Source organism: Chanodichthys erythropterus, chromosome 10 (assembly GCF_024489055.1).
Source record: "Chanodichthys erythropterus isolate Z2021 chromosome 10, ASM2448905v1, whole genome shotgun sequence".
Classification (NCBI taxonomy): domain Eukaryota; kingdom Metazoa; phylum Chordata; class Actinopteri; order Cypriniformes; family Xenocyprididae; genus Chanodichthys; species Chanodichthys erythropterus.
The window spans coordinates 49,928,951-49,947,468 of record NC_090230.1 but is presented as its reverse complement, the minus strand read 5'-3'; the positions used below and the strand labels follow the sequence as shown (position 1 = coordinate 49,947,468).

At 36.9% G+C, this 18,518-nt stretch overlaps 2 protein-coding genes across 4 annotated transcripts in view; both read right to left on the bottom strand.

Annotated features, from left to right (window-relative positions):
• The window catches only part of loxl2a (lysyl oxidase-like 2a), a 28,502-nt gene extending 12,847 nt beyond the window's left edge, over window positions 1-15,655 (bottom strand). The window contains exons 1-5 of one of the 3 annotated variants that reach the window (XM_067398068.1): window positions 15,528-15,655; window positions 12,529-12,816; window positions 11,394-11,569; window positions 1,730-1,938; window positions 269-485 (exon numbers count right to left, since the gene is read on the bottom strand). In XM_067398068.1, the coding sequence (XP_067254169.1) occupies window positions 269-485; window positions 1,730-1,938; window positions 11,394-11,569; window positions 12,529-12,796 (870 nt within the window). In that variant the 5' untranslated portion in view covers window positions 12,797-12,816; window positions 15,528-15,655. Of the gene's footprint in view, window positions 1-268; window positions 486-1,088; window positions 1,112-1,729; window positions 1,939-11,393; window positions 11,570-12,528; window positions 12,817-12,913; window positions 13,159-15,527 lie in introns of those variants that run through there. The other 2 variants (XM_067398069.1, XM_067398070.1) reach the window with 2 other exon arrangements.
• Window positions 15,656-16,079: 424 nt separating this feature from the next.
• si:ch211-113d22.2 (uncharacterized) lies at window positions 16,080-17,573 on the bottom strand. The gene is made up of 2 exons (XM_067398080.1): window positions 17,473-17,573; window positions 16,080-16,294 (listed from the first exon to the last, which is right to left on the bottom strand). The coding sequence occupies exons 1-2, from the start codon at window positions 17,546-17,548 to the stop codon at window positions 16,080-16,082; spliced, it is 291 nt and encodes a 96-aa protein (XP_067254181.1). The 5' UTR covers window positions 17,549-17,573.
• Window positions 17,574-18,518: the final 945 nt, after the last annotated feature.

Genomic DNA, 18,518 nt, shown 5'->3' with positions numbered 1-18,518 from the left:
AGATTCTTAAGAATATTTTTATTCCAGCGTCACTCCTTACTTTGCTGCTAAGCAGCGCTAGTTGGTACAGCCACTTAAAATAGGAGGCTAATGTTTTGACGCCTTCTGAAAGACAATCAGAAATGACTTTTTCATTGCTGATGACACTGTAGATTATTGGGAGATTCTGTAGATTTTCAGTGTCATTCCTTATTTTGGTGCCAAGCAGCGCTAATAGCTACAACCACTCAAATCCTGAGGCCGCTAATGCAAATTTTACACTACCAACCTCTGGTCTGTAGGCCTTGCGGAAGCCAATGGAGGATGAGGGGGCAAAAGCTCTTCCAGGCACACAGCTGACCACCACAGGCAGGCCATGTCCACAAGTGCCATTCCTTTTGGGCACCAGGGGTTTGCCCAATTTACAGCTGGACAGATGAGCTTCATTTCCTGTGCAGTTCACTGAAAAACTCCAGTAGTTCTTTCTCTTACGCATGGACAGTGATCTGTAAAACAGAACCACAGAGAAATGATGCTATAAAATAATTATACAATTATGAAAGATTATACATATTTCAGTGATTAATTCTTGTTTAGTAGGATATCACAACAATGATTCAGAGGAACAACTGTTATGATTGTTATAGTGATCAGACATTGCCTGTGGCAGGAATGTTGTGCTAAGCCAAGAAAATAGGACATTTCCCAAGATTCCACAGTCCAGAGAAAATCCAAGATCAGACAATCAAACAATGTGTGAAGCCTGCAGATTTCCTTTCCTCCAGATTAGGAAACTATTACATATTAATTTAATGAGTACAGCATGTTCTGGGTTTAACACAAGTGTGTTTAATTTGTGAGAATTTTTTGATGTCAATAGCCTTTTTGGTACTACATGTTGTCTGTGATGTAAGGCAATGTAATCTATGATGTCCATAGGTTGTCCTATTCATTGCAAAACAGGTTTCTCAACGGCATGAATAACATTAAAGGCCCAGAATTAAAATACAAGGACTGTGAGGTAAAAGGAAAAGTGAGGTCGCATGGCCAGTGGCTTAAACACCACAACTTCATGAAATATTCCAACAAACAAACCAACATAGACATACCTCACCTTTAAATATCATCAGACAATACTTTCTTTAGTAACTGGCTTAGTTTAAAAATAAACCCATGAAAACATCTAAAAAAAAAAAAAAAAAAACATTTTAAGAATGTTTATTTTGTAAACGTATACAAAAATAAGGACATTGGGTATAAACTTTTGTGTAACAGTGTATTTTAGTGTGCAAATGTGGTTAGAACACACCAAAACAATAATTTATAGGGAGTTTTACAGTTAAATGTTCTTTACAGCTTTCCAGAGGAAACACAATGTTCTCTGCTAGATGGGACATGGCCAAGGATTATGTTGGGAAACAATCCGTCCATGATTCACTTGGGGAGGCGTTCACACACATCTGAGGACTAAATAACTCTTGCTGTATGTTTGCATGGTAACTTTAAACTTTACAAAGTTAATGTTACTTTAGGGGAAACCTTAAATTCTTCATGCAATGTTTTTGACATATTCAACTTGTGCGTCTGCCTTCTTTCTTGTCTGTGTTTTCTTCATTTTTTTTTTGTATCATAATCACAAAGACATGAACATTAATCATTTTTCACAGGGAAATGAAATATTTCCTCAAATTCATGTTTGGTTCATGCCCATTTTTCATACAAAGCAAAAACAGTGGGGACTTTTCCTTACTTGTAGACTTTGTTGTTGTAGTTCTTCTCTCCGGGGAATCCGTACATTCCACAGACAACTCGGCTGTTCAAGGGGGTCCACTCTTCATTGCAGATCTGCCTCCATTTGCCCTGGTCTTTCAGCTCCACAAAGCCTTCTGTGATGGGTATGCGCTTGATATGGGATGATATGGGTCTTAGACGGATTTCTTCAACCCGTTCTTCAAGAGTCTGAAGTGAAAGAAACAAAATAAAACTTTATTATTTATTAGCAGATTTACCACAATATTCCCAGAATGGCCAAAATGAAATATGCATTCAGGTCACGCCTTCAAGTAGCAGCAGATCACCTGGGGGAAGATGTTCTGGAGATGTTTTAGCCACTATTTAAGAGTGACTTAAACTCCTGCAGGGTGGAATCTGAGGGCCAAACTGAGGAGCCAGATAATTCATGACTCACATTTGACAAGGCAGACCAGATATGGTTAATGAAACAAGGTTAAAATTGGAATTTGACCAAATACATCACTTCAGTGACTTCAGAAATGCCCTTAAAACATTCGTAACCAGTCTTGTGGTGGTTATCCTAGATTTTGAGGAGTTGTTTTCGACCTTCATGAGCTTTCATTACAGTAACACATGAATCTGTCATCCAGGAATCTTATAGCTTGGAGAAATAAAAAAGCATCCTTGTTAGCTCCACAAAAAACACCCTCCATGTGCTCTCATAAGCGCTGTTTACCCTGTGATATAAACTAAAAGGAATGTTTTAGATGCGTAAAACCAGCAATGTTGTACTATTAAAAAGGAGGGGGTTACAGGGTATGTTTTAACTGACCATGGTAAACATAGACGAAGACTGCAGATACTAATTTAATTTTGGCGTGTGTTCATGTTCATGTGTGTGCATGAAAGAATAGGGAGAGAGAAATTTGGCCAGCGACATAAAACCAAAGGAATGTGGCAGCCTCACATGGACCTAAAATGCTCTAGACGCAGAGTGAGCAGAACTGAGTTAAATGTAAATATTACTATATAAAGGCCAGACCAGTGGGTTCAGTACAGTTGAAGTGGGCTCTCGAGTCAGACACATCCCTGTTTTCTTAAGCACTGGAAGTCTGGAGGAAACCAAAGAGCTTACTGTTGAAGCTGAGAGTGTGAGACGGGGTCATCCGGCCAGATGTGAGGATAAGTCCACGCCTGATAGCGTGACCTCCGCCTAAAGAACCCAAACCAGACACCTTCCACTGCATATTTTTACACCAAAGAGACACCCTGTTTGATCAATCTCAGGTTTTGTTGAATTTAAGAGGCTGATCTAAGATGATAGCACAGGTACATTTAGGGTTTTTTTCAACATACTGATAAAAAAAAAATACAGGAATGTTTATAAATCCTCATAGATATATAATCCTTTACCAGCTGTAGTAGACCTACCGATCAAAATGCCCTGCAGGTGTTTGGTGATACATCAAGCAACTTTTAAGGGATAAAATATCAGGCTAACAGGGAATTTCCTTTGTACATAACATTTGAACCAACAATTTGCACCTTGTGAAGCTTGAAGAATGTCTGATCCAAGACCCGACATGTAGTGACCAACAATGTTTTAATCTCCCTGCCTGATAGGATGACAAGTTCGACAGGAGCCATCAAGACTTCAAATCCAAGGTTTTGCTTTGGGGGAATTCTGAGAGATCTGTTTTAGATTCAGAAGAAAACTGCGCCTTTTGAGCTTACTTCACCATAAAACAATGTGAATTGATATTAGGTGTCTTTTTGTTTTCCTGTAGCTCAACTGGTAGAGCAAAGCACTTGCAATGGCAAGGTTGTGGGTTCAAATCCCAGTGAACACAGATGGTGATTAAATGCGTACCTTAAATTACACTGTAAGTTGCTTTGAAATAAATGAAATGAAACAGGCTACTCCAGCTAGCAGTCCTCTTTATCTAACTCAAGAAAAAAAAACATCTGACATTGCTGTATAAATAAAATACTGAATAGTCCCAAACACCCATTAGCTAAGATTGTAGTTCAGGTCAAAGCAAATCTCTTCAATTCCTGCATCTGAATATACCTGAAAACATAGTATTCATAAAAAAGGAAGCGAAACGTACCTGAAAGACCTACTAGCGAGATTCTTAAGTGCGCATCTGATGGACTCTTTACTATCCCGTGAGGCCACAGGAGAGGATTTGTGAATGGCAGTGAAGCAACTCAACTGACAAAGTAAGTCGCATGACAATGACAACATAGCGAATGTAGTGTGTCCGAATATCAACACACACTCTTTGTAAATCGTGAGAAAATTGCAATTTTAACCAAGGCTACGAGACCTGTGAGGAGTCGCCTGTCAATTGCGTTATACCCGCATTACCCTCGGTTTCCAGTTTTATTTTATAAAAAACATGGAAACACCAAAGACGCTTTAATATTTTACACGTTTTAATAGTAAAATATTATTAAAACATGTAAATGACCGGAAAAGCGGAAGTGGCGCCGGCAACTGTGATATAATAAAAGTTCCGCTGCTTGCGGCGTGTGTTGCGCAAGCGCTCCAGCACCATCGTTCAGCTCCCACAATACTCGATTCTGCTCTGCTTCATACTACAATAACATTATTGATCTCATCCATGAACATGATTTCTAACATGAGTCCTATCCCAATTGTTTCCACCGGCTGTGATGTGAGGACCACGTTTTTTTGTTGTTGTTGTTTTTTTTTGTGAAGACCACATGTCCCAAGATTCCGTGCTCAAACTTGCCGTCATCAAGCTACGCCTTTGTTTTGAATAGGCCTCTAGCGACCTCTAGTGGACAGAAATCTTACATATTGCACCTTTAAATGAACTGTGAAATGACGACCAAACAGACATCAGATTTCATTCAATCACATCACCTTTCCTTCATGACATAGATTTTTGGTAGTAATAAGACCTGATAAAGAGGTCTTTGAGATTGTGAATGCTGTCTGTCAGCTCATATACAGTGGTATGTCTAAGACATACGCACTTACAGTCATTCATATAAGTGAGAAAACATTCCCACATCTGACTGCATTTTAGAGCGGGTGCCCTTGTGTAAGCGATGGAAACGGTAGCAGCAAGACTAAATGAGGGGGGAAAAGCCCCTTGTAGTCCAGACATTCCTCAGTTGCTGAGGTGCTAGCTGGGACAGAACCACCTTCTTTTTACATTCATGGAATCCAGTTATCAAAATATTTACATGCCATTAATGTTCCTACTTAGGGCTTCTCGAGGTGGGCGAGGGAGAGGTGACTGTGTCTGGCGCAGACATGCAGTCAAAATCTCCTCTCTTATTCACTTCCTGCCCTGTGTTTCACGTTGGTCCTCCACGTGCCTGTTCCAGGGACTTGGAGTGAAAAAAACCTGCGCTTGTTGATTGTGCAGGTTTGTGGTTTTGGGGAACGTTTGAGGGAACAGAGGAATTTTAGGCACTTTTTTTTGGGAAGTAAAAGGATAAGGGGGAAAAATGTGAGGGATGGATGGATTCAAACAGTACTTCGATTTTTGATAAAGTAATTCCAAAGAACGGGGATGCATGAAAGACATCTGGATTTTCTCTGCTGTTACAAGCCAAACATATCTACACACAATCCTTCCCACCCCCCAAAATCAGGAAGTTTCTACAGCTCAGTGTGTCATCACAATGACGCTCTCAAACACAACACATATTCACACCAACACTCCAAAGCCAGCATGTCTACAACTATCTGCGAGGAATGCCATTTTCAGACAGGCTTTTGTCTTCAGGGTCATTTTTGTGTCAGGATACCACTTACGACTCTATGTGCATGAAAGAAAAGAGAGGGTGGACAAGAAACAAAGCATAAAAGAACTAATGGTGAACTCTTCGCAGAAGTAAAGGGTCACAAGAGTCCCATAAACAAGTTTGTTCCTAGGAAACGCTCCAGCTTATGATCCCTGAACTCTCATTCCACAGAGCATCTCTGGGCATATTTAGGTTCAACCCTTACCTTCTTCCCACAAGGGTGGCTTTTCACAAACCAGGAGCAGCTTGAAACAGTTTTTGGACAAAGACACTGGTCAGAACAAGTCTTGAGTTCTGGGATAACAAAAGTTTTAGTAAGAAATTATGAGCCTTTACATTAATATTTTCCCAAAAAAAAAGTGCAGCAAATGTACTTAAAAGGTTAGTTAACACAAAAATGAAATTTATTTCATTAATTACTTACTCTCCTGTCATCCTGCGTAGGAGAATGACAGGCAATAGAAGAGACTGTTTAATAAAGTTGTTATTTTTGTTTTGTCAATAAGGTTGAACCACTGCAGTCAACCACTGTAGGATATTTGAACAATGTCTTTACTACTTCTCTGGACCTTGAATGTGGTCATTTCATTGCTTTCTACTGGAGATTAAAAATAAATAAAAAAAGTCTCGGATTTCATAAAAAATATCCTAATTTGTGTTCCAAAGATGAACAAAGGTCTTGCGGGTTTCATTTTTGGGTGAACTAACCCTTTAAATATATTTGTATTAATTTTTGTATGACCCTCAAACTGTATATTTGACCATTGTCCCACTTAAAATGGTTGTTTCTGCTTTCTATCTTGATTATTACTACACTGCTACTTGCCAAATAAATAAATAATTAGACAAATATTCATGGTCTTGTCAGGGACTCTTGGATTTGTTCTTGACTCTTTTCTTTGTCCCTAGTGGCACTAAATGCAATTGCCAAAATAATGACTTTTATCAAAAATCGCCATTGTCCAAATCCATTCACCTATATTTATAGCACTCTAAACAATAATCAATGATGCAAACTTCATCAAATATGAGACATATTCAAATTTTCCTGTAAAGCAGCTCTAAAAAGACAATCGTGTCATTATTCAACTCAAATGAGTTCAGTGTTGATTTAGTTTAGGTAAATAACTGTAAAGTTAATCAGTTATGAAAGTTCAGTTCAGCTATAACAGGCTTACAGAAGACAATAATGCAGTTATTCACCTTGAGTCAGTTCAGTGTTGATTCAGTTCAGTTCAATAACAGTGCCAATGTTGCAAAAGTCTATTCAGCTATGAAGCTGATCTGCTGAAAACACAATTCAGTTCAAGTTTTGTTCTCATTCAATGTCAGTGCAGCCAAACAGATTACATTTTGGCAAATATAAAGTGTCTTTTGAAACCCAATTAAGTGAGCCAAAGACGACGATGGCAAAGAACCAAAACTCCATCAGGTGACAGATATGGATAGGGGGCAATTTCTCCTCTGGCCAAATGAACAAACATGGTGTGATTTATTCCAGGCTACATCACAAGTGAGACTGTGGATTGATATAATTCAAAATTCATTGTTTGGACAAACAGCTAGTCCCCAAATACACACCATTGGCAGTGACCTTTCAGGATGTGTGTTTTAGGATTTTCTTATTGGCTAACATGCACTCAGATTCTAGCATTATTTCTCAAGATACCTATTTCAGTCATTTCTATTAGGTATCAAAAACCTAACCTCACAAATGACTTCCCCTCGTGGAGACACTATAATGGATATTTTTTCTTTTGCTATTGGAGAAAATGTGAATGCAAAAATTATATTTATTGTCATCTCCCATTCACCACTATAGAAGTTTACCCAACTATGACGACTTCTGAACGGCAGAAATGCGAGAGGGGGACCTGACGGCTAGTGTTTTTCATACCAGACAAGAAAAACACTGTCCCTCATTGAAAACTATTATCCAACATAGTCTTTTTGCTTCTCATAATTAAAAAATTCATGTTTGAGGGGTGGGATTCTGTTTTGCTTTCATTCCTTTCATTAGTCAGCAATTCCCAAAGTAGGCATCGGAGGAGTGGGGGAGTGGCAAAAAAATTTCTTTTAAAAGCACCCTAACCTCACAAATGACCTCTCCTACCCATACTTCCTGGTTTCCTGGTTTTGAATCTGATAGCTTTTATTGTCTAGAAATCATGAAGTATCTTGAGTTTCCTATTCTTGTTTGAAAATGGAATGTGAGAGAAAGCCAACACCTCTTAGCCTGGTGGAAAATCCTGAACTTTGAACTCTTCAGGCTACATTTAGCATGCAGGTTCACTGCTGGCACATTCTGTTGAGGCAACTAGTTGAGACAGACACTGGCATGTTGACTTAAAAGCATGCTTTGTCTGTAGGGGAACATCAATATATATTAAAATCAATCACCATGACAAGCAGAGCACAATCCATTATAAGCAGTTAATCTTGTTCATGTCCTGTCTTTTTGCCTTATGAACATGACCTTACAATGTTCTAGAGTTCAGTCCTGAAGACTGCTAAACATCTACTGTCTGTCCACCACAAATAAAGCAGGTACTACTCCATATTTAATGATTTTGAATCACTTGAATTTGAATCATTATGTAACTGAATTTTGTCTGAGGTCGTATTGAATCTTAGCAAGTTGTCTACTCTAATCTCCTAGTCCTGCATATGCCATAAACGTGAAGTTGTGTTGGTAGGAAACATCTGCTATAGACAAACATGGAAATGAATAATGTAATCATTAGCTAATTAACTGCAACAAATCCATGAACTCTAACCAAGCAAACAGCTTTCATGCTCTGAACTTTAGTTAACCATTCTGTGGACCCCCGATTGTTTCCATGTGCTGTGGTAGATTGTGTGTGGTGGTGATTCATTTGATTATGATAAGCTGTTCTTCTGTTCCACTGAATGTTTACAACAATACAAAACAAACCATTTGCTCATTCATTTACCCATGCTGTCTGATTTGAGAGCCTGTCTTTTGTCTTTCTTATTAGTTTAGATAATTAATCAGTGTCTAGCTGTGTGTGGTAATTTATAAGTATAAAATCTGTTTATGTTTCAGAAGCAGATACTATAGTGGGAAAACTGTGAAAAAGAAAACTATATAAACAGTTACAAATTTGATTTATCATTCAAAAGAGTGGAGTAGTGATTGTTAGCATGTTGCTATATGCAATTAGACTGTTACGGGTGGTTGTTTTTAGAGAAGTATTTCAGCCAATGCCTTCATTAACACAAAAATGTGAATGTGAGAAAATATCTGTGCTTCTGTGGGAAAATATAAATCTATGAGCATCTAAACACAGCGGAAGGCTAATGGCATCTTGGAAAGACATTCATTAAATCAAGCATTTTGTGCTTTTGCTAGAGGTCATCCAATTAAACAGTCTTTGAATGACTTGTCTAAACTGTTTCACAAGACATTAAAACCAGCTAGTCAAAAATAGTGGCTCTGAAATTATGCTAACACTAATGTTTAATGCTAACCACATGTTTTCAGGGTAATGGAGTGGATTTTTACATGTAAAATAATAAGCTAATATGATCACAGTAGAATACCGGACGTGATTCAGTAAAACTATCTATCTGTCATCTTCTCCTACATCTTTAAACGAGGTCTTTAAGAGGAAATGTTTGCTGGGTGGAGTATACACTGGCTAGCTGTGCTAACACCCAGGAAAGGTAAATAAAAACAGGCAAACAGACTTTCAAACAGTGTTGTTTATATGTATATGACAGAAAAACCCTTATTTAGCAATTTTCCTGTTTTGGCCAACGATAATATTTGTGGAAGCATCTCGTATTCCACTGCTCGTGATGCGCTAAGAATTTAGCGCTGTTCGGCTGCCAGTTTTTGCTACTCTGTCATTTCTGACATCAAATTGTCCACTGACGAGAAAAAATACACAAAGGATGAACTCTTGCTTATAAAAACATTGGCACTGGAAGGAAGCCTGAGGAATCTGGGCATCTGTCTCAGTTCAGTTCACCCTGCTGAGCTGGTGTTTGAGAATTCACTCATACATGGTTCACAGAGACTGCCTGTGTCTCAGACTTCTGGTATGTGACGCCGGAAAAGTCATGATTACACCTACCGAAGTATAACAACTTCTCACATTCATTCACAGACTGTCGCCTGACTGGTGACATCACAGGAATTTCAGGTGACCAACGGAACCTTTTCACAGACTGTGATGACATGATTCCAGAGTTATTAACATCATTATATATTTTTATATACATTTAAAAAGTGGATAGTTCCGGCCCTTGATTCTGATTGGTTGATCCGTGTTCAAAGCCGTTGTAAAATTCCTGAAAACATACAGCTGTCCGCATTACATAAGTATCCCTGCGCCACTGAATGTGTATGTTGCTGCGTCTGTCTTAGCAACCACTCTTAGCAACGTAAACATATGTTTGTTCTCTATTGATTTTGTTCATTGAAGCTTACTGCATTATGTAGAAGAGTATTGTGAGAGAGATACTGAGTGACCAAGAGTATTACCCGCATTCAGATTTAGCATTTTCCTTCAGGTCACTCCTATGTTCATAATAAAAAATCAGTTTGAATGTCCGCTGTGATCTTGTCCTTTTAACATTTAATGAGTTTTGGTGCCCTGCTGACACTGACAGCGCTAGTCGCGTCGTGCCTAACAACGCCCCTTAGCTGTTATAAATTCACTGAAAACCATGGCTTCTTGGGGCTTATTGCTTTATTATAACGGCACACTTTGTGTTATATTTATTACATTGGCAATAAGTTACGAAAAACAAACGTGTTTCTAATACAAAGTAACAATACAAGAGTGACGACAAATTTGATTCTCTCTATTTTTCCCCTCGTGGAGGCACTATAATGGATTTTTTTTTTTCTTTTGCTATTGGGGAAAATGTGAATACAAAAATTATATTTATTATCATCTCCCATTCACCACTATAGAAGTTTACCCAACTATAAACGACCTCTGAACGCCAGAAAAATGCAGACGGCTGGTGTTATTCATACCAGACAAGAAAAACACTGTCCCTCATTGAAAACTATTAACCAACACAGTCTTTTTGCTTCTAATAATTAAAGAATTCACGTCTGAGGGGTGGGATTCTGTTTTGCTTTCATTCCTTCCATTAGTCAGCAATTCCCAAAGTAGGTATCGGAGGAGTGGGGGAACAGCTCTGGGACAGGAAGGATCGGGGGAGACACGCACAATGTGGTAATGTCATTAAACCTCAGGGTTGTGGAAATGGAAAGCACACCATGGGCTCTTTGATCGCTCTCAAAGGTTCATCTTTAAAACTGTTTACTGTGGTTGCCAGAGTAACATGGCAAATATACAAATATCATGATTCCGGCACAAACCTTTGCATCAAAGAAAACGTGTGTGTGTGTGTGTGGACAGCTGGCACGTCATAAAAGGAGAATTGAATGCTAAAAAACTATTCTAGAGTGGCAAACTTTGGAGAGGAATGTGTGACCTGGTAGTAACAGACCATCTCTTCCTTTTATTCATGAGATAAAGTGACAAGGGAATGTGGGGAAAGCAGAACCACCACTTTAATGAATTTCCGGATATGACAAAGATATGTGGTTGAAAGAAGTAATGCTTTTAAAGAAGGATTTTTGATTCTTCTCATGGGAAACAGTGCGGTTTTGATGATACAGTGTGGTCTATGGAGCATATTGTCATCTTAAAAAGGCGTTTCAAAGGCACATTTGGTCTGTTTTAAACCCAATTACCATCAGCAGGCCCTTAGGCTTGGTTTACTAGCTCTGAACTCACATCTGCACTGCGTTTCAGTAAAATCCAAGTGACTCAGCACTGTCAATCTCAGTTAGCTGAATGAACTAACTTGACAACAATGTTCCATGAGCCCAGAGTGATTTGACGTACCTCAACATTGTTGTTCATGGTATTGATGAACCGATGGCCAGGGATGCGCTTCTGATTGCACATCACCCCAACATCCTCGCTGTGCCTGCAGTCGGACACCCCAAAGCCATTCGAGGGACATTCAGCTAAAGATTTTTCTCTTCCTGTGCAATGGACATTGTCTAGCCAAATGCGACCTGTGGAACAAAAAAAAAACAGTTGTTGGGTTTGTCAATCACCAGCAGATGTTGTGCTTTGGATGCTGTGTTGGTGTCACTACCAGGCTTCTTAACTCAATTAAAGGAACAGATCACCTCTTATTCTACCTAATTGTCTAATTCTAAACCTGTGTGACTCACAAAATGTGAGTTTTTAAACAATAAAAAGCATCATTAAAGTCGTGCACACAACTTGTGTGCTACAATGTTCAATGAACAGACTAAAATCATTAAAAAAAAAGTATTAAAATCTTGATATCTGCCCTAGATAAATTAATTGTTCTTTTGAATGGGATCATTTTCAGTGAATCTGCTCATTCACAAAACCAGTCTGATTGGGTTCTCAATATCATCTTTTATCTTCTTATTGTGCTTTTTGGAGCTTAAAAGTCCCAGTCTCCATTCATGCTTTAAAATTTCTCAAAAATGTAGTGAATGATGAATTTAAAAAGGCTGCTAGTGACACAGCAATGGTTCCTTGGTGAACCATCTTTAACCACCTATCAGTCTAGATTTTGCTATTTTCCATTACTTCAATATAATGTTATCCTTCCAGAATTTCTTCTCACTGTGCATTACATGCAGCATATGATTATGCATACTCGGTGGAAAGAGGAATAAAAGCGGAAGACCAGTGGTTATTCTTCCATAGGGCTCAATCATAACCACCCACTAAACTGTGGAGTTTGATTTACAATCTTTGGACAGATTTATTGAAACAAATCATCATGTTTCTTTTTCTAAAGAGACAGAGAGATGAGATTATGTCTGCTTTTGACATTGAATATTGTTTCCATACTTTTTCGGCTGTCTGATTGGTATCTGTTACTGCTAATGACTAAAACATGATGGATTATTAATGTAATCCAAGAATATATGCACATAATGGATCTTTCAATGTACCATAAACTTCATCAGAATGAGCAATTCTTGCCTACCTTCTCCTTGTCCGAACTTTGCAGATGGGGACCAAGCCACAGCACCCAGAAATCCAAGCTGCCTACACGCAACATGAGCCGCTTCGATTGAGAAGTCATCATCACAGACAGTCCCCCATTCATTGTTGTAGAAGACCTCTAGACGACCCTCGTAATGCTTGCGTTTATCACCGGCAAGGCGGAGTTGAATCTGGGGTTGCTGAGATTCAGATTGGGCCTGAACCAGGACCAACAGACTGAAGATGTACAATGCAGAAGAGACCGCCATGGCTAAAGTTCCACAGAGACCTGCAAGAGCACAAACACAAGATTAACAATGTAACATAAAAGAAACTGGATATCAGCACACTTCATTCAGTGTATAATGACCACAAAAACTGATTACCGTAGATGATAAGGCTACAAGGGAGGCAAAGGTCTTTTCTTCACTAACGCAAAGCATGTGTATGAACATGCCGAACTCCGTCTCAATGTCAGTCCACCCTTCCTCAAATCCTGAAGCTATAGCAGACAGATGACTGTGGTGTCTACCTTTTCCATCACTCATCCCAGAGAGAGGGTTTTTGAAGGAATAAGACCTAATGCAGGCAGTCTCACAAAGGCATTTACACTGCATTGAAAGCAGCTTCTATATATACCAGGGGTGTAACAATATATCGTGTCACAATATATTGCAATATGAAAATGCAACAATATAGTTCACCCAAAATGAAAATTACAGTGTGAGAAAAAATTCAAGTTTACAGAGTTTTAGTGTCAGTACTACATTATATATAATGTTGAATGTAATGTATAATAATGCAATGGGGGAATATTTGTGGGTTCTCATAATGCCATGTTACCAGTAGTGGCCTATATGATATATCTATTCAGTGACAGAGTGCAAGCATATTCGTCTAAAATATCTGTTTTTTCAGCTTTAGAATCATGAATATTTTTATTCTGGTGACACCATTGTCCTGTGCATTGGGTTACCAGCACCAAGTCCAAGCCAATTTCCAATGTAATACCAAATTTACCATTTTAATCAACAAGTTCATTTTTTGTTAATCTTTTACCACGTCTTGGAGTATCACAATAATATCGTATCGTGAGTTCAGTATCGTGAAATGTATCGAATCATTACATGAGGGTTTCGTTGCACCCCTAATATACATACACATTAATTCTGAACACAAAAGGACAGCTCAGCATTCAAACAAGATTTATGAATGGCAGCCAAATGGTTTCCAGGATGTTTCTAGTTTATAGAAACACCAGCAGATATGGCATAACAACCTTCGCATTCACACACATGTAACTGCCAAAACCACAAAGTGGACATTTTTATACAAGCAGACATTAAGATGCATGTTTTATTTGTTTCATGTACTTTGTGTGAGGACTTAAATGTTAATTACACAATATGATGTTTAGATTAGTGGCTGCATTAAAGTTCAGTACACTCCTCATCTGTCTACCCAGCTGGACAATTACTCGTAATACTATATCCTACTTCCCGACTCAGAAAATTCCTTTCCCCAAGGGATTCTGTTCCCAAATAAATCACTAAAAGCTGCCTTTTCAGTGAGTTGCTTTATTAATTTAAACAGACTTTAACATGATGTCATAATCACTGTCCAAAAAATGCAACTACATTGTTGTGTTGCAGCTACAAAACACACTTAGATATATAACATTGTTGTTAAAACATTGTTAACCATTGATCGATTTTTGATTTATTGATATTGATTAATGTGTAATGTTTAATTCGTTACACATTAATTGACTTATACTATATGCTATTCCAAGGCAGATAAGTTTGTATGTAAAGATAATGTAATAATAGCCTATTATACAGTGATACAACTTAATAAAAGTATAATTAAAAGTATATATATATATATATATATATATATATATATATATATATATATATATATATATATATATATATATATATATATATATATATATATATATAATAATGATGAAATTAAACAGTTAGTTCCTGTCCTTCATTCTGATTGGTCAATAGTTGTGTTTTTTTCATGATAAAAGCCTCTCATACCTTATTGCTTACACACACACACACACACACACACACACACACACACACACACACACACACATATATATATATATATATATATATATATATATATATATACACACATATATATACACACATACATATATGTGTATATATACATATACATACAGCTATGGAAAAAATTAAGAGACCACTTAACATTGATTTCTGAACTTGGAGTGGTCTCTTAATTTTTTTCATAGCTGTATATATATATATATATATATGAAGACTTCAGATGCAAAAGCCTCTAAGTGCTGTCTGAAATTTTCTTCTAAAATGAGCATTTTGTATCAAGCTTGTATGTTTATGTTCAGTAATTTCACTTTAAATGGCAATTAATAGGTCATTTTCATTGACATTGTAGTGAAATAACTGAATATAAACATACAAGCTTGATAAAAATGCTCATTTTAGAAGAAAATTTCATACGGCACTTAGAGACTTTTGCATCTGAAGTCTTCATATATTTATATATTTATATATATATATATATATATATATATATATATTTATATGTAGCCTAGTTTTTTTTTAATGTTTGATATTTAAAATATAGAAAATAAAATTATATATATATATATATATATATATATATATATATATATATATATATATATATATATATATATTTGTATTTGAGGCGCAAGGAAAGTTGTGGTAGGCTAAGTCATCACTTGATAACACTACTTGATAATTTTATAATCATTAAATACAATATAAGCATTTTCAAAACAAAAGTCTATGAATATAACTACATTTCTAACGATTGTTCTTACATAAACATGTTATTGGGGTTAAATTCCAGCTATATCAAATTTCATAAGCACTTTTGTTATCACAGACATCCAAAACAACTCCGATGTCAAAGAGAATTCGATTCAGTGATAAATACTAAATAGAATTTCTGACTGGCGCCTTAACTTACCTTTGGAAAAACTTGTTCTTGTGAGGAAACTCTTGCCAAGTTACACCCGCAGCTGGATGCAGCAGTGCTGATTCTGTCTGTATCCTGCAACACTTTTAAACGAGTTCACGCGCTTCACCGCCTCCCAGCAGCACTGCAATCTGAAACCAGCCATCGCTGCCACATTATGAAAGTTACAGACGCCCCGTGTGTCTGCTGCACATGACTGACGTCATACAGATGGGGATGCCCTGCAGACCTGCGTGAGCTTTCTCATGCACGACTAATGCTTACTTTTCCATAGACAGACAGACAGACAGAACGAACCTTTATTACTTTATTCATTAGTTCAGCAGATGCTCATTTGAGCTCCTGTACAACAGAAAATAAAAGAGATAAACACAAAATCTAAGCAGTGTTTATTTAAACCCCGGTATGGGAAACAGCATGAACACACACAGATTATGCTGCTGCCCAACAGACAAAAGCACAACTATCTAGACTATCAGTGACATTAAATAAGTCTGAGGAGGATTTATTTCACATGTGACTAAAGGTCTCTGTGTTCAGGGTTTACAGGGAACTGACAGCCAGTCTAATGAGCAGTACTCCCAGCAGCAGGACAGGGCTGGAGCTCAGGGTCATGGCGGCGTTGTGCTCTCCATGGCTGTGGGACTGGTGGGGGCCGTTACAGTCGTCGTTGAAGCAGCATTCCAGCTTCACCTCACCATTGCTCATGTGAGACTTGTCACAGAAAGACTTGTAAGCGCATGACTTCATCACAGAGTCTGTGGTGAAGAAAACACATCGATTTAAGCAACTCCACAAAGCAACACATCACTTACAAAAACATCCCCTCAGCTCAGCAATGCTTAAAGGGATAGTTCACCCAAAAATGAAAATTCTTTAATCATTTACTCACCCTCAAGTTGTTCCAAACCTGTATAAATTTCTTTGTTCCGATGAACACTAAGGAAGATACTTTGAGGAAAGTTTGTAACCAGGCTGCCTTGGGGGAACCATTGACTTCCATAACAGAAAAATAAATACTATGGAAGTCAATGGTGCCCCAGAACTGTTCAGTTTCCCACATTTTTCAAAATATCTTCCTTTGTGTTCAACAGAACAAAGAAATTTATACAGGTTTGGAACAACCTGAGGGTGAGTAAATGATGACAGAAGTTTTAATTTTTGGGTGAACTATCCCTTTAAGGATACGCCAGATAATCCTAATTTGGTCTGTGCTTTTGTTTGACTGTGTGCAGAAAGTGTATAATAGTGCAGACCGGGGCTAGTTGTCACAAGAACTTTTGAGTCAGAAGAAAAATTACATGAATGTTTGTTTAGAAGTGGTTTTGTATATTGACTTTAAGTTAAAATCAGTCTTAAATCAGCATCATTTTTATGAATTCTGTCCTCCAAATTAAAATCTATTTTTTATTTGTTTGTTTGTTGCTATAGATGCTGGGTAAACAAGTATAACCATATAAGACATTCAAACAAGAGTACTTTTCATACTTTAAATATCAGGTCTGTGCAAGTTGTTGCGTGTTTTACATGTTATAATTTTGCTATTTTATTAATTTCATTTCTTTTAAAAAAAAAACTACAGTAGTTTGTTTAACGACAGGTTCCATTTTAACAATTTTACATAGCCTAGTGTATCGGGGCATGTTGTCACAATAGGTCAGCAAGTTCAATAAACTGTAGCCTTCCTGTAAATAATGGTATTCTGCAGTAAAGGTGTTTGTAACCAAGTCATTAAGGTATGTGTCTGTACATAAAATGTATTTCAAAAATAATCACACCCTGGGATATAGTCACTTGGGTTAAAACTGTGACAACTGGGCCCGGTTTGCATCACTATATTACACTGAAACACGCCACAGATTTGGTCAAGAGTGATGTCTCCCTCGTATGGCCAGTAAGCGAACTACAACAGCAATCACTGTGTGTATGTACTCACTGGGTCCTGTGATAGTAGAGCAGGCATCTGAATGAGCAGGACACACTGTGGAGCCCTGCTGGTTACACTCCTCCATGTTTTTGGCTACACATGTGTAACACTTCAACCCCTCACCTTTACACACAGAACAAGACAGTACAGCTGATCTGAGATTAAACCACTCCAAACTCCAAGCATATACTATAATCATTTCACAACGACCATAGTAATATAAATATGTTATATATACTGTACATTGCCCGTCAAAAGTTTGGAAACATTACAGTTTTTAATGTTTTTGAAAGTCTCACCAAGGCTGCATTTATTTGATCAAAAATACAGTAAAATCAGTAGGCTAATGCTGTGAAATATTATTACAAAGTAAAAGAACTGTTTTCTATTTGAATATATTTTAAAATGTCATTTATTCCTGTGATGTCAGAGCTGAATTTTTCCAGACTTCAGTGTCACATGATCCTTCAGTTTGTTGATTTTATGATGAGAAACATTTATTATTATCAATGTTGAAAATAGTTTTTGCCGTTTAACATTTTTTGAGGAAAATAGAAAGTTCAATGAACAGCAGTTATTTGCATTTATTTAGTATATTTATTAAAGCAGTTTTTAAATAGAAATGTTTTGTAACATGGTAATTGTTTACACAAAAACTGTAAACATTAACATTGCTGATCAAATGCTGATGATATATTCTGTTATTATACTGTTGCTGTATATAAAAATGACTGAATATAACATGCATATAAAAATTAGATATTTATGACAAAACTAAAAGACTTTCATATATATTTAATTCATAAATAAACTAACCGTAAAGAACAAAATGTGTTGTTGTAATAATAAAATAATAATAACATTTAATGTAAAAACACTTGTTGTGGTTACAAACTGTATATAAAAATGTTATTTTATTTATAATACATCTATCCATTTTTATATTTATACTTATTATAAATAATAGCAGTAACAATAAATAATAAAATGTATATTATATTTACACATATACACACATTTATTATGTGTGGGAGAAAAATTAATATTTGATTAAC